Here is a 16,702-nt window from a genome sequence, read left to right as displayed (position 1 = left end):
CTCAGGATTTTCAAGTCCCCAGACACTCAGAAAGAATAGCCAAATGCCGACAAGGGATGAACAAGACCTACAGCAGGGCAGTAAAACAAAATTATGGTTACAACAAATGGTAGATAATACGGTCCAAATACAAAGTTTGGACAATATTAAATATAGTTTACATGGTTTTAATATTTACAATTATGCTAACTTTCCCATCACTAAAGAGTTATTTTCCTTGTTTTCCAAGGGGTTCAAATTTGTTCCTACACACATGCCCGATATAGCTTCAGTAATGGTTGACTTTCAAATATACTTAAGAAAATTGAATTTGAATCTGTTTTTTTCAGATAAATTGAATAAGGGTAAAATCAATGATTCCCTCAAGAGAAGTAGCACCTTTAATCCACCCCTACATCCTTTAATTGTGGCTTATGAAAAACTTGTTAAGGAAGACTTGTATAAAACATGGGGGGAGAAAAGGAGAGTGTTTCATAACTTGAACCCCGATGAAAAAAGTCTTTTAGAGAGTCTCAGGCAAAACAAAAACATTAGAATTATGACCCCCGACAAAGGTGGGGGAGTGGTTATATATAGTGTGGTAGATTACAACAATGACATGCAACATATATTATTCCAAGAGGACAGGTATTCTGCATGTTCAAAAAATGAAATTAATATTTCTTATCGTAGGTTGGACAGTTATCTATATGAATATTTATTAGACCAGAGAATCTCCAAGGATGAATATAATTTTTTGTATAACAAATATCCAAAAATTCCTACGATTTTCGGTATACCTAAGGTGCACAAAAACTCAAAGAAGCCACCTTTCAGACCCATAGTTGCAGCTGCTGGCTCCAAGACCCACAACCTAGCAGTGTATGTGGATAAAAAATTGAAACATGTTGGTAATAAATTCCCACATCTACTTAAAGATTCCCGGGAATTTTTGGGCCAGATCAAGCCGGACCTATGGTCACCTGATTGTTGGTTTCTTACCATAGATATACAGGACCTTTTTTCCTGCATTCCAAAAGACGAAGGTTTAAGCTTTTTTGAGGGGGTACTGTTCACCCATTCATCTTTGAAATCAGACGAAGTTTTACTTTTATGTGAACTTATGAGCTTGATTTTGGATAACAATTTTATATTTTTTGGTGGTGAATTTTATAAACAGTTAAAGGGAGTAGCAATGGGTGCTGCTTGTGCCCCCCCTTTACGTTAAACTGGTCTTCTTAGGTTGGGAGCAAAAATATATTTCTGAACACAAAAGATTTTCTCCATGCATTACTTATTATGGCAGGTTTTTGGATGATATTTTCATCTTATGGAAGGAAAGTGTAGATGGAATCCTAGAGTTTGTGAATTACATAAACCAGACTACAGATTATTTAAAATTTACCTTCCAGTGTCATCAGCAGGAAATCAATTTTCTCGATGTCAAGATTTTTAAAAATCAGGACTGTTTTCATTCTAAAATCTACCATAAAAATACCTTTTGTAACGCATACCTACATTACAATAGTCATCATCCGGCCTACCAGAAAAAAAGCATTGTAAAGGTTCAGGCTGTTAGGGTAGCCAGGATGACTACTATGAAGAATGATATAATAGCGGAATTTAGGAATTTAAGGAACATGTTTTTGGAAAGAGGATACCCGGGCCATTTTATTGACCCTATTCTTGAAGAAGTCTATGGTAAATGGGGTATTATTTATAAACCTTTATTAGGTACTAGTGAAAAAAGGTCAGGTATTGAAAACAATGTGGAAAATATTCAGAACACCATTAATTTTCAGCAAGCGTGTGTTGTTCAATTTTGTCCCCTATATTCTCACATCAAGGGTACTATGATAAAAAACTGGAACATCTTCAGAACTAATTCTGAGATAGTTCACATTTTGGGTGACAAACCTATATTTTCCACCAAGGTAGGTGGTAATATCAAAACCCTGGTGGAATTTAGTAAAAATCCAAGCAACAAGCATGGGAATACAACTGGTACTAAAACATGTGGAAGATGTTTATACTGTCCCTATATTTTTTTAAATAGTGATACCATTCTAGGTAATTCCAACAGAAGCCACATTTTTTTAAAAAAATGGTAACTGTTGTTCAAACAAGTTAGTATACATTGCCTTATGTAGCACCTGCCCGTCTTTTTACATCGGTAAGACGGAAAGAATGTTGAAAAATAGGATATACGAACATCTTTATGATATCAAAAATGAAAAAAACACTAATGCTTTATATAAGCATAGTACTTTGTGTAAGAACTTTAAGTGTTTCAAGTTTGGTATACTTGATTTTGTTAAAGTTGACATGAGGGGAGGTGATTGGCAAAATATACTGTATAAAAAAGAGTTGATGTGGCAGCTTAGATTGGCGGCCGATTACACTCCAGGCATAAATGAACATATCTCTATAATACCTATATTGAAGGAAAAAGCAGAATTAGTTTAAGGATGTGTATTACTTTTACTATGTGTTCATTAATCATTCATATATGATTTTTATATATTATACACACACATATATATATATATATATATATATATATATATATATATATATACTTATACAAATACATAATGCAATTTTTAACACAATTTATAACAAGAACTTTTTAACAAATGTATTGATAGGGGCTGCATTTAATATATACTAAAAAGAATTTTTTTTATCTACTTTGGTCCTTCAACAAATGAATATATTGAATTCATGAATTATTCACTATTTTAATGTAATTATTCATGAGAAGTGTCATCTGATGATGGGCATTGGTTAATTGTGTACCAATGATTTTAAAGTGTTGACTATTTAAATTGTGGAGTTTTAGGTTAATTGTTCTGAGGAAGTCATTCAGTTTGATGAAAGCGCTTAACTTGTGTATATTCTATCTAATAAATCTATTTTTGTGGACTCGTAACGCTGTGCTCATTTTGGTTTTTTGGTTGGATTCTGAGCGCATTTTACACCATTTTTTGGATAAAGTCAAAAAAGTTGAATATTTCCAGGCTTTCTTGTTCTATCATGTTTCAGAAATATAAGTAATGCTTTGTAATCCCACATTTGTATGCCTATTTCTTAGTTGCTGGTTTTATTCCTGTTGATCTCCATCTCCCAAGTCCACTCTGTTTCATTTCCAAAGTACTCTTGGTTCTTCTAGTCAACTCTTATGCTTTTTTCTGTCTCACAAGTATTTTTCATTGAAACTTTGGAAAAGGCTTCACTGGCACAGTCTCTCTATGGGGTTTATTTTGAGTAGAACAAGAAGCAGAATTTCCTTCTATTTCATAGCTCACGTTTTGTTGGTCAAACTTTTGTATTTCCTCCTTAGCATATTCTGAATCAAAACATGGTTTTGTCCCTCCAGGAAAGAATATTCTGAAAATAACTGGTTATAGCAGCTTGAATCTCGCACCTGCTTCTCAACATTTCCCGATTAGAGGAATAAATTTATTCCACTTCTGCCTAGTGTGCAGTGAGTAATCATCTTCCATAAACAGTGTATTGTCTCCCACTTTTAGTAACTTTGTCCTTCTGCCATAGATTTTTAAGAATCATCTCCTTCTTCTGGTAGGATTGCACCTTTACTATTAAAGGTCTAGGTTGCTTTCTCATGGCCAGGTTTGGAGCATACACAGGATGTGCCATTTCAATTAATGACTCTTGCTGTGGAATATCAGTCCAGTTGCTTATTTCTGCTTCCATAAAGTTAATGCCATCTGTTCCTTCCAGCTTCTCTGGTACAGCAGAAAATCTCAGATTTTCTCTCCGTGCTCTGTCCTCTACTTCTTGAGCAGTCTCATACTCAGCCAGCCTTTTCATTTCAACCTCTGATTTTTGTAGTTTTATCACCTTATCTGAATATCTGTTTAAAGCTTCTTCCATTTTTTCCATCCTTTTTGTTATTTGAGTTGATACACTCCTTCAGTGTTTAATTTATTTTTAATCAGCTCTGTGTATATTGAACTTATGTTTTCCTCTAGGTTACTGGAAGTCACGTCTTGCTTCAAAATTGGAGCTTGCACTGCTTATTGCTGAACAGCTGCAGAATTTTTCCCAGTCAGTGCTTTTTCCTCATCTTTTGTCATTGATTTTTTTAGGTTCTCTGAATTTCTTTTTTGTTGGCATCCAGGCAGTGCACTTACTAGCCAGTTATTGAAATTTACTCCCAGATACCAGTTTACTGGCTCTCCTCTCTGTTCAAGTTTCTGCTTTCACTGAAAGTAAGCTCTCCCAGTGTGATGCCCAGCTATCTTGGAAGTCCAAAAGATACGAGGCTTGAGCTATAACCCAGAGTTAGCAACAATTTCAGGCTTGTGGCGCTCTGTTTAGGAGTGGAAGAGGCTAGCTTTTTTCTGTACTTCCTTCTCCCAGTGCCTGCTGACTATCTTTTCCACCACAGGGATTGAGTTTGTTACTGTTTTATAGGGCGCGATTAGATCATGATGAAGCCTATAGTGTGTGTGTGTGTGTGTGTGTGTGTGTGTGTGTGTGTGTGTGTGTGTGTGTGTGTGTGTGTGTGTGTGTGTGTGTGTGTGTGTGTTAGAGAGATCCACCTATATTCTCACAGGAAGGCCAGGCTGACACTTATTTTCACCATTGTTGCAAACTTCTCCAGTAACTGGCTCACTTATCAGTCCAAGGTTGCCTGTGTCATGCTCAGGAGTTCATCTTTCTGTGCCAAACAGACACAGGGAAGAGGTTTAGTTTTTAAAATCCTTTGACTGTTGATAAGGGCTGTTTTAATTCCTGAGGCAGATGCCCAAACAAGGCCATTGGAGTCTGTCTATATACATGACATTTGTTCTGTAAGGGAGACAGCATTTCAGTGTGTGTCACCTATGAGGTAGAGTTGGAGATGTGTTCCCTAGCTGAGGTGAAATCAGAGAGAGGTCTGATGATTAGTGAGTACAACCTGTAGTACAGGGATGTGGGGGTGCAGTGAGCACACCTTGTAGCATGAGGGGTGTGGAAGGAGAGCAAAGGGTGCTTTGAATATTTTTTTTCAACTGACCTGTTCTAGACCACTGATAATAGCAGTTTAGGTATCTTGGAAGTGTAACCTGATTAAAATATTTTAGCAACAAAGAATGGAAAAAATCTGCTGCCTCTTATTATATATTTAGAGTGTTTCACAATTCCTAATTTCCTACTTGTGTTATTCTTATTAAAGCATGTCTTAAAACTTAGACTACATATGAACACAAGATGGCAATGTAACACTGCCAGTTTGTGAATTACACACTGAGTAATAGAGGTGGTTGACAACAAACAAGATAGAAAGAAGTGGATTACTGCTAGCAGGGTTTCACATTTTCAGATGTAATTAGGGGCTATTGACCAATTTATAGTTTCAGGTTCAATTAACCCATCAGCAGAAAAGCTGTCCCCTATTGTTTGTTGGCTCTTGCAATAATGTATGGTTCATTACTTAGTGTATGTTATTGTGGTACACTGATTTTATCTTTTTTCTCTGTTTATTAAATTCAGAAGTCATTTCCTAGAAGTGGGCCTATTTCTGCATGTCCTGATACAGAAAACTGTCTGATGTGACTGTGATACTACAAGTCTAATTCTTGCTTTACTCAGAGAACATGGATGAAGAGATGGCAGAGCCCGGAACACTAGTGGGACCCGCCTGGGAATGTAGGACAAGCCAGAAAACTGTATCAGTCATTGACTACTACAGTCAATCATGACACATAGTTCCTGACATTAATATATTTTGTACTGTCTTTCACATTTCACAGCTAGATAACAGATATAGCAATTGTTTTCAGTTTAGATGTTGGCCTGATGTAGTGGCACCCACCTTCCTCTCTTCCTTTCAGCTACAGTCAGGCGTTTGAGGGATGGTGGAGTCACAGAATATCATGCTGTATAAAAGAATGTTCAAAACACCCTTTGCTCTCCTTACATACCCCTCATTCTACAACGTGTACTCACTGCACCTCCACACCCCCATACTGCAGGTTGTACTCACAGCACCCCCACCCCCGTACTACAGGTTGTACTCAGTGCACCCTCACACCCCTCATGCTACAGGTTGTACTCACTGTACCCCCACCACCCCCATTCTACAAGTTGTACTCACTGCACCTCCACACCCCCATGATTCTAGTTGTACTTATTGCAGCCATGCCCTCCCATGCACTATAGGTTGTACTCACTGCACCCCACCAGCCCCCATTGTGCTCACTACACCCCACCACCCCCATTCTACAGGTTGTACTCACTGCACCTCCACACCCCCATGATTCTAGTTGTACTTATTGCAGCCATGCCCTCCCATGCACTATAGGTTGTACTCACTGCACCCCACCAGCCCCCATTGTGCTCACTATACCCCACCACCCCGTACTACAGGTTGTACTCACTGCACCTCCACACCCCCATGATTCTAGTTGTACTTATTGCAGCCATGCCCTCCCATGCACTATAGGTTGTACTCACTGTACCCCCACCACCCCCATTCTACAAGTTGTACTCACTGCACCTCCACACCCCCATGATTCTAGTTGTACTTATTGCAGCCATGCCCTCCCATGCACTATAGGTTGTACTCACTGCACCCCACCACCCACCACCCCCATTGTGCTCACTACACCCCACCACCCCATTCTACAAGTTGTACTCACTGCACCTCCACACCCCCATGATTCTAGTTGTACTTATTGCAGCCATGCCCTCCCATGCACTACAGGTTGTACTCACTGCACCTCCACACCCCCATGATTCTAGTTGTACTTATTGCAGCCATGCCCTCCCATGCACTACAGGTTGTACTCACTGCACCTCCACACCCCCATGATTCTAGTTGTACTTATTGCAGCCATGCCCTCCCATGTACTATAGGTTGTACGCACTGCATCCCCTCTAGTTACTAGAATCAACCATGAGATTGTTGGAATCTGAGGGACAAAAGATTCCCCCATTGCAATGACCAATGATGACTGATCAAATTTGTAGGGGAGTGTGCAAAACTGGGATTCTCACACATGGACCTCACTAAATTGACCAGCTGCTGGCTATGCACAGGTTTGCCATCTAGTCAGATGTCTAAAGTGTCGTATTCTTTTACCTTAGAAAGAAGACGCGGGACAACTGTGTGCAGTTGGTACCAACTCCAAACTTTATTCCGGCCAACATACTTTACAGTACACAACAACTTCCTGTCTCACGCCCTTGCGTCATGCACTTTCCCCCGCCCCCAAAGAGCACTAGCTAAGGCAAGACAACACAGTCCATTGAATACACCACATCTCCTTTTCCATAAGGCCCCTTTTCACTTAACGCAAAACCCAGATCTATTCAATTTCTTCCACTTCACTACGAACTTGGTACATTGACACCAAATGCTCACTTAGCCACATTCAGATTACTATAAACCCCAAATGACATTGTTATTTATACCCAGATCTTCACAGATCCAAACGGTCCGGCTTGTTAATAACTCTTCCTGATCTGGTCCTCACAACATCACTGTGTGCCCGGGGTTCCGGGGGAAGGCCATTGCAAAATGGCAAGGCCTCATTGGTCTTACTCAGCACACTTTCCGGACACCCAGGGTTTGATTCACAGTCAGGCTCAGATAAGGGAATCAAATGCACACGGTTTCACAAGACAGTCCCTTGGGGCACATCCACCTTAAATGACCTCGGCGAGTAATGTTTTTGATCTACAGTACCTGGGGTCTTCATATCTGTCACCCACACCTGGTCACCGGGCAACACATCCCCCAGCGGCCTTGCCCGATGGCGTCTGTTGTAGTTTTCGCCATTATACACCCTCTTCTCCCCCTCTTTCCCCATGAGCTTTCTCCAGTCCGGCAGCACAGGGTCCAACTGCGAAGGATGAATCGGAAGAGAGGTCCGCAACCATCGTCCCATAAGAAGTTCCGCAGGGCTATAACCATTCTGCAGTGGCGTTGTCCTGTACGCCAAGAGAGCCATGTACGGATCAGCACTTTTTTTTAGCAGGTTCTTCACCGTTTGCACCGCACGTTCTGCCTCCCCGTTACTCTGCGGGAACCTGGGGCTGCTTGTGACATGCTCGAAGCCATAAGCGGTTGCAAAGGCCGCAAAAGACTGCCCTGAAAACTGAGGTCCATTATCAGACACAAGTACCTCTGGGATACCATGGCGAGCGAAGAAAGATTTTAGGTGGGTGATGACCTCGTTGGATTTGCTATGTTTCAACAATGCGATCTCAAGAAACCTGGATAAGTAGTCCACAGCAAGAAGGTAAGTATGACCTTTTAGTTCAAATAAATCCGCGCCCACTCTTTGCCATGGTCGGTCAGGACATTCTGTTGGGATGAGGGGCTCAGGAGGATTCCTTCTCTCTGAGATGCACGTTCTGCATCTTAAAACCATGTCATTTATCTGCTGGCTAAGTCCCGCCACCAGACGGTCTGACAGGCTCTGGCTTTGCACTTCACAATGCCTTGATGTCCCTCATGCAATTTCAACAACACCTCATTACGCATGGCAGAGGGATAACAAGGCGAATCTTTTAAAAGCAACCCATCTTTCACTGTTAGTGTGGACCGATCTGGCCAGTAGCTCTTCAGTAAGGGTTCCTGGTTCGCATACAGCGGCCACCCCTGGCTGCACAAGTCCATGACCCGCGCACACACACTGTCCGCTTTCAGCTGCTCCGTAGTGTTTGGAGGAAGGATGGCTTCACCTGCATGTTTTCCACAATACTGTTCACGTAGATATCCGTGTCCTCCATTAACTCCGTTTCCTCCGGGGTTAGCTTGGTTTTAAGTGGAGAACGTGACAGGGCATCTGCCACCCACAGTGATTTCCCTGGAGTGTACTGCACCGTGTATGAGAACTGCATCAATCTCATCCTAAAGCGTTGGATTCTGGGCGGTAGAAGATCCAGCGCCTGACCTCCCAGCAATGAAACCAGGGGTTTGTGATCAGTCTCTAGACAGAACGATTTGCCTAATAGGTAATCTCGAAAGCGTTCACATGCCCAGGTAGACGCTAGAGCCTCTTTCTCAACCTGTGCATATCGTTGCTTTGTGGGTGAGAGTGACCTTGATGCGTATGCCACGGGTCTCCAGCCGTCCTCCCATTGTTGCTGCAACACACTCCCTAACCCAAAGGAAGAAGCATCCATGAAACCGTATCCCTCTCCGGGTCATACACAGCCAAAACTGGAGGTGAGGTGATTGCCTCTTTTAAGTCCTTGAATGCCTTTTCCTGGTCCCCACCCCAGTACCAGCTGTTCTTTTTTGATAATAAGTCTCTCAAAGCTCTATCCCTCTCAGCCAAATGAGGGATGAACTTCCCCACCTGATTCACCATGCCCAGGAAACTCCTAAGTTCTCCTACTGTAGCAGGTGCCGCCATCTCCGTGATGGACGCGGTCCTCCTTGGGTCCGGGCTTATACCAGCATTCGTAATGACATGGCCCAAGAAAGTCACTGTGCCCCTCGACAGGTCACATTTCCCTACATTCAACGTAATACCTGCTTCTTCCAGTCTCTTTAATACCGCGTGAAGCCGGGCATCGTGCTCCTCCTGGCAACGCCCCCAGACCAACACATCGTCCATGTGACAAATCACACCCTCTAAGCCTTCAATGACCTCTGCCATCATGCGTTGAAAGTGTTCGGTGCAGAATTAATGCCAAAGGGAAGGCGATTGAAACAGAAACGCCCAAAAGGGGTTATGAATGTGGTAAGCGCGGCCGACTCCTCTGACAAAGGAATCTGCCAAAATCCCATATTGGCATCCAGTTTGCTAAACACCTTCGCCCCAGCAAGCATCCCAAGACTCTGCTCAACCGAGGGCAGCACGAACCTTTCCCTGCATACGTATTCATTTAGCTTAGTGTAGTCTACACATAGTCTCAGCCTGTTACTGTCTTTCTTTGGGACTACCACCATGCCTGCACACCAATCAGTAGGTTCTTCTATTCTGGTAACGACACCCAGCGCCTCCATCCTCATTAACTCCTCTTTCACTTTCCCCATCAATGGCAGTGGTATCCTCCTGGGGGTCTTCAGAGAGTATGGCACCGCCTTTGGCTGAAGCTTTATGTGGTATTTCGCTGCACTACCCCCAACCCAGAGCATAAGTCCGGGTATGAGGTCTTCAAAGACTCCATGGTGATAGTGTCAACACGCTTCAGGAGGCCCAGCCCCAAAATAGCAGGAAGGCCTAAAAGCGGCATGCGGAGTCCTTTTACAACATACACTTTCTCACATGTCTGTCTTTGTCCATAGCCAAGCTGAAGCTCCAAGGATCCTGTAACCTCCAGTGGCATCCCTCCAGGACCCAACAAGGGTTTCTCCGGCTGCTGGAGCACAGGAGCATTCTTCCCACTGAACAAGTTGTGCAGGTCTGACTTGGAGATAACAGTAACATCCGCCCCCGTGTCAAGCTTGAAAGTCATAGGTGTGCCTTGTATTTTCACCTCCACAATCCAGGAATGGTTCCCGGAGGAGACAGAACCAAGGAAGAACCCCTGTTCTTCACGCTCACCCGCCTCCTCGTCTTCCTCAATACTCTGCACCGCCTTGAACTGTCGGCAGACCGCTGGTAGTGGCCCTTCTTCCCACACGAGCGACATCTTGCAGCAGTCGCCGGGCATAGGAGTCTATGGTGAAATGGCCCCCCACACCTGTAACACTGCGAGCTCGGGGCGTCTTTACTCTTTTGCGTCTGGCGAAAAATCGGTGCCAAGGGCTTGCCCAACCTTCGAGCCCTCTGGCCTGCGTCTGGCGTGCAGTGGTGTCTGCACAGCATTCACGTTATACTGCAGGGCGGTACTGTCGCACCGCAAGGCCGTTTGCTGCTTCTTGACCTCCTCCGACTGTCTGGCCATATTTACAGCTCTCTCTAAGTCCAACTCTTTCTCCATCTGCATCCGCTCGGACAGTCTGGTGTCTGCCAAGCCCACAACAATTCTATCCCTTATAAGCTCGTCGTGCAGCGTCCCGTAATTGCAATGTTCGGCTAAAGCATGCAGGGCAGTAACAAAACCATCAACAGTCTCGTTCAGTTCTTGTTTTTGCATGTTAAATCGTGCACGTTCGTAAACAATGTTCTTTTTGACAATAAAAAATCTTTCGAAACCCTCCTTCACTTTGGCATACTCTCGGTGCTCTGCCTCGGTTAGCTTGAGGCCTCTCAAGACATCGTCTGCCTCATCGCCCATACAGTATATCAGGGTGTTCACCTGGTTCCCTTCTGGGTTGGAAGATAAATTACTGGCCTGCCGGAACCGTTCAAACCGGCGTATCCATCGTGTCCATTCGTGAGGTTTAGAGAAGTCAAAGGGCTCTGGCGGCTGAATACTGAATGTAGCATTGGGAGCGCTAGCCGCCATGTTGATTCTAGCTCGTGGCTGCCGACCATTCTCGTCGTCCGACATGTCCGCTCTCCACGTCACTTGGCCACTCGTACGGTCTTCAGCAAGAGGTCAGCACTCCCAGGTACAGCCACACAGCACTTCTGACACCATGTCGTATTCTTTTACCTTAGAAAGAAGACGCGGGACAACTGTGTGCAGTTGGTACCAACTCCAAACTTTATTCCGGCCAACATACTTTACAGTACACAACAACTTCCTGTCTCACGCCCTTGCGTCATGCACTTTCCCCCGCCCCCAAAGAGCACTAGCTAAGGCAAGACAACACAGTCCATTGAATACACCACATAAAGTGGGATATTTATTAGCAAAACATAGAATTTTTATATGACAGCCCACATCATCTCCCAGTGCAAAGGATTTGTTTTCAGTATTACTCAGATTAGACACAATGTTGTATATGTTTATTAGATTGTTTCATGGTATTTTATAATGTTTTGGACACAGTATCACATATTTCTACATTATTAAGGGGAAACTCAGAAAATATTTTTTTCAAAAATGTCAGAACAATAACAATTTTTATGTTCCCTCAGGCATAATGAGAGAGAGCAGGCCCTTTTGTGAAATTACAGCTAGGACTCTCTTATGTCACTTGGTACAATGCGACAGTTATTTGTCATTCAGCGCCATTCTGAATTTGTGCAGTGTCACGCTGATAATCTTGAAGTCTTGGTGGGTTTCATGCACTTTACAACATGGACTGGGATAGAATATTATGCGTGACATTTCTGGGTCTCTTATTCTTCCATCACATTCCTTCACACACTCGTATATTGCCATGACTGACTATATTGCTTCTGCTGAACAAATTGATAAGGACTTGTAATATTTCCACTGACCATGCCACTATAGGCAGTGTCACTTTTCTTGACTGTCCCAGGTAACTCTGCATATGTTTGAATAAACAGAATTATCTTAAATTCTACATTTTTTCTCCCTGACTTGATTTGACAAGCACAAGACAGTGTTTGATGGCTGGATTGCAGTTAGTCTTGTAGTGAGCCATCAATTCCTTCCCCTGAACCTGGAGATGTACAACAACCTAGGTTCCCATTCTTCTGCCTTCTTTTCGTGAAGTGCTCTGCAAAGACTGTGACAGTGCAGTTCTGGGTCCACTTGGAACTCCATGACACTGACAGAGAAAGGTCTTAGCTGCTGTGTGACAGGGGCATTTATTTAAGATTGGATGGATCACAGTACTGAACTATCTTCATGTTGTCAAAAAAAAGTGAAAACATTCCAATATGTGACCTGTATGACCTGGCAATAAAGCTACAGGAAGTATGGTCTGCCAACAAATGTGGCTGCTTGTCTTGACAAATGATTGAAGGTATATAGGGTGACCTTGCTGCTTTCAACCACACTGCAGCTATCTGCACTTGTCACAGAAACCAATGAGCTCTCAGCAAATTAAAAAGTTACAAGGACTGGCTGATGAGTGTCTCCTGCCCAAGGGCAGTACAGGTGGATCTTTAATAAATAAATAAAAATAAATAAAAAATGTTACATACACTGTTAATTAATAAATCTCTTTGCACGAGACATTGCAACACTTGTTAAGAAATGCTATGATTTTATTTTCTGTTGCAGATTGTGACTATGCCTGAATATCTTCAGAGGAGATTTGGAGGAGAGCGGATACGTATGTACCTGTCAGCCCTATCACTTTTGCTGTCAATTTTCACCAAGATTTCAGTAAGTGAAATGCTGCTTTTCCTTCTAAGGTTGCCATGGAAAGTTCCCTTCATCGCCTTATTATTTCTTTCATTCATGCCTAGGCCTGTCCCTCGCCTTGTGTGTACAGACATTGTTTTAATGGGGTTTTCGTAACATGGTTTATCTTCAGTGCACCAGTGTATTTTAGCAGGTTCCTTCCTGCTCAGTTGCTTGTTGGTGTTAGTGTTGATGTGGGGGAGGCGGAGTGCAACATATTAAGCCTCACATTCATGGCCTCTCCTTACAGAGTTACTAGCTTTAGTACCATGTACTTAATCTTAGACAGGTCTGTAGGTTAAACCAAAATTTAAGTGAAATGGTAGTGGTATCTTACAATGGTAAAAAGTGGCCACATATCTTTCCAGAAAGTCTTGTCAGTCAGTCCATCTTCAGTGACACCACCATGGAATGCTGGCGCTTTTGGACTCGAAGTCCAAAATGGAAGCTACCATTTTCCTTTTATATATCCTTGATTCTAACAATGCCTTAGAAGTAGGCTTCTCTTCATTTATGTGTGAGTGTATCCAACTTGTTCCCTCCGTATTTAACAAGTTTAGCCTTTGACCTGCAAATGAACAACTGACTGCTCATCTTGTCTGCAGTTTAGGGAATTGAAATTTGTGCTGACTCAGCAGTTTTGCCTGGTGAGCACAACTATGTATGCAGGTCATGACAGATGGAAAACATTAACAAGAGAAAGTCTGTATGAGAAAAAATGCCTTATGCATAGAACATTTTTTTTTCAAAAAGCATGCTGTTCCTTTTATTACAGTGTTTGATGAACAATGGCAGTTTATAACAAACTAAAGTATGCCAGCTATGCAGCTGAAATTACGGGACAATAATAAAAGCTGAATTCTCTCCTTTGTAGATTATAAATTTATGAGTAAAGGTTGACATATTTTAAGCTGTGACCAAAATGTAGAGTAATTTCCTGTTCAGAAGAACACATTAGCAAATTGTTTCTGCTTTGAGTGAATATGTTTTTACTGTGCACCAAATGCAGTTTTTACCAGGTCGTTACTCCGAATGTTGACAGCTAGAACATGTTTTATAATATAAATGGGCAGCTGCTTTGGATAAAATGAAAGGCTGCCCCCTTAAAGTTTTTGTAGTGTGCAGTGAAAGCTTATTTTTCTTTTATTGTTTTTCTGCTTGATACACTATTTTGTTACTGAACCTGTGAAAGGTTAAAATTCTACATCTCTTGAATGCTTGACATCTAAAAATAGAACTGTTTTAAACAGCATTAAAAGGCTACTGTTGTTTTTGTTGCTGGAGTTTGGTGGTGGGGGTAGTGGGGGCTTGTTTATTTAGAGAGTACTGCTTATGCCTTTTGTCAATACCGTTATTAGGAAATGCATACTGAAACCTGAATTTGCATTAAGTGTATAAGTATGAATGGAAAATATTTTCACATAACTATTTTAAGCTGTCTGACCATCTGGCATTTGCACCTGTATACACGCAGTATGGCATAAAACTTTTGGTAAACCTATGTAGGCACAAGTTCTTTTTTCTGTGCAGTCTTTGTGTAAAGCTTATTTCATGTAAAAATGTTTTTTTTTTTAATTATTATTATATTTCTATATTTAATGTTTAAACATGGTGTATAATGGGTTTTGAAAATTAAAACTGTAACTGAGTGAAGAATGGGAATACTGCTCACGGACTTGGAAGCTGAGATGACTACATGGTACAAGGTAGAACCCTTGCAAATAAAAGAACAAGAATGAAAACAAGACATTTTAAAATATGTTTGTAGCAGTATGATGGTACAACAGTTAAGATTTCTGCTTCACAGCTCTTAGTCTGGGTTTCAAGCCTGATTGATGGATATTGTCTGTGTGGCTTTTATATGTTCTCCTTTTAATTTTTTTGGTATACGTCTTCCCTTCCATCTCCCAAAAACATGTTGGTTTAGTTACTCTGTGTGCGTATAAATGTACATGTATGTGTAATATTCATCTGCTCTTGGCTTTGTGGCTGGGCTGGGTGCCATTACTACTCCTACCATAAGCGGATAGCCAGCCACCATTGCTTGAGCCTTCTTGCTCCAGCTGCCCATTAAGTTCTATGCTGTCTGAATGGACTCACATTACCAGTGTCACAGACCAGAACTTTCCGTATGCAATGGAAGGCTGACCACGTTTATATACTCTTAGTAGAACTATGTGTGGCACAATTATTTATTTTATTTCATTTGTTAAGTGGAGCAGAACGCTGAACCAGATAGATCACTTTCAGGTTTAGTCCAGAGGTAGACCACAACAAAACCAACAATGCATTGACATAAACTGTAAACAGCATACGTAATATGAAATAAGTTTACAGCATTGCAATGGTTGACATTGTTGTGGAACAGCTGTTGACTGTGATGCCATCTTTGTGGAATTTGCATATCATTGCTATGTATTTTTTGCCCAAGTAGTGCGGTTTCCTCCTCCATTCCAAAGACATAGGTGAACTGGTAAGCCTTGACATTATCCATAGGGTGTGCAAGTGTGTATTTAAATCCTGTGACAGCCTGACGTGCCATTTAGGATTAAGTCTCTACCTTATGTCCACTGAGTGATGGGACAGGCTCTAGTTCCATGCAACCCTGAATAGGACAAAGTGAGTATTGATGAGCAAGTTAATTAGTGATGTAATATATGCCCATTAAAAATTCTGGCTTTATTATGAACACCAGTTATATGTAGATACATCTGAATGCAAAAGCACACTGTTAAGCATAACATTAAAAGGTGGGAGACATGCAGGTTCTGTATTCAGATGAATTAAGAGATCAGATGTTTAGCTTACCATACATGTGCAGATGTACATGTGCCATCTGGTCGTGTTAACATGTGCCAGGCTTATTCACCACTGAGTCCACTGTGAAATTTATTGTTGTGACATAGCTTTTTGTGTGAACCAATCTCAGATGTATTTCCCGTCATAGAATTCTAGAAGCATACTTGTAGTTGCCAGTGGTAGTCTGTAGCTATATTTTTAAAATCATACTACTGATATATTTTCAATCACCATATAAGCAGTCTAAAGTTATTTCATATTCTTGTTCCCTTTTCATGCACAGATACTCACAGATCAAAGCACCACCCCTATTTGCGCATTGTAGTTATACATCTCCAGCCCTAATGCCTTCCTTGTATTAAAAAATAAATAAAACCATTTGCATTACTAAAGTATTACTAATTCTTTTAGAAGCATACGTTCCTGAACTGAATATACAAGTGTCTTCCCAGTCCTTACCACTGTGATGATGAATTTAAAAAGTTCCTCTTATTGTAACAAAGTGCACCAGACAAGTTTCTGTACTAAGAATAACTTCTTGTTTCTGAAGAGCACTACTTTCTCCTGCTGTTCTCAGCTGCTGTTCTAATAGTCTTATTTCACAATACTGTGCCTTCTCTATACTCAGAACAGTATCAGGTACAAATGCTTGTTATTGTTGTAATTTACTGTATCTTTTTTCCTGGATATTTTGCTAAATGAAAATTCACATTTCTGCAATGCAATGACACCATTCTGATATATTCTTGTTATTAAAGCTACTGACCTGTTGTGGTGACATTTCAGGTACTGAATTCTAGCTGGC

The 16,702-nt window shown here is 41.6% G+C and overlaps 1 protein-coding gene across 1 annotated transcript in view; it reads left to right on the top strand.

The window, feature by feature from the left end:
• SLC5A10 (solute carrier family 5 member 10) overlaps positions 1 to 16,702 on the top strand; it is a 1,811,293-nt gene that overhangs the window by 256,501 nt on the left and 1,538,090 nt on the right. Inside the window, exon 5 of the mRNA XM_044089581.1 lies at positions 12,976 to 13,080. Within this exon, the coding sequence (XP_043945516.1) occupies positions 12,976 to 13,080 (105 nt within the window). The remainder of the gene's footprint in view (positions 1 to 12,975; positions 13,081 to 16,702) is intronic.

Source organism: Protopterus annectens, chromosome 12.part0 (genome assembly GCF_019279795.1).
Source record: "Protopterus annectens isolate FY-2018-M chromosome 12.part0, PAN1.0, whole genome shotgun sequence".
Lineage (NCBI taxonomy): Eukaryota > Metazoa > Chordata > Ceratodontiformes > Protopteridae > Protopterus > Protopterus annectens.
The sequence above is the reverse complement of the archived record's forward strand: the minus strand, read 5'-3'. Positions and strand labels throughout refer to the sequence as shown.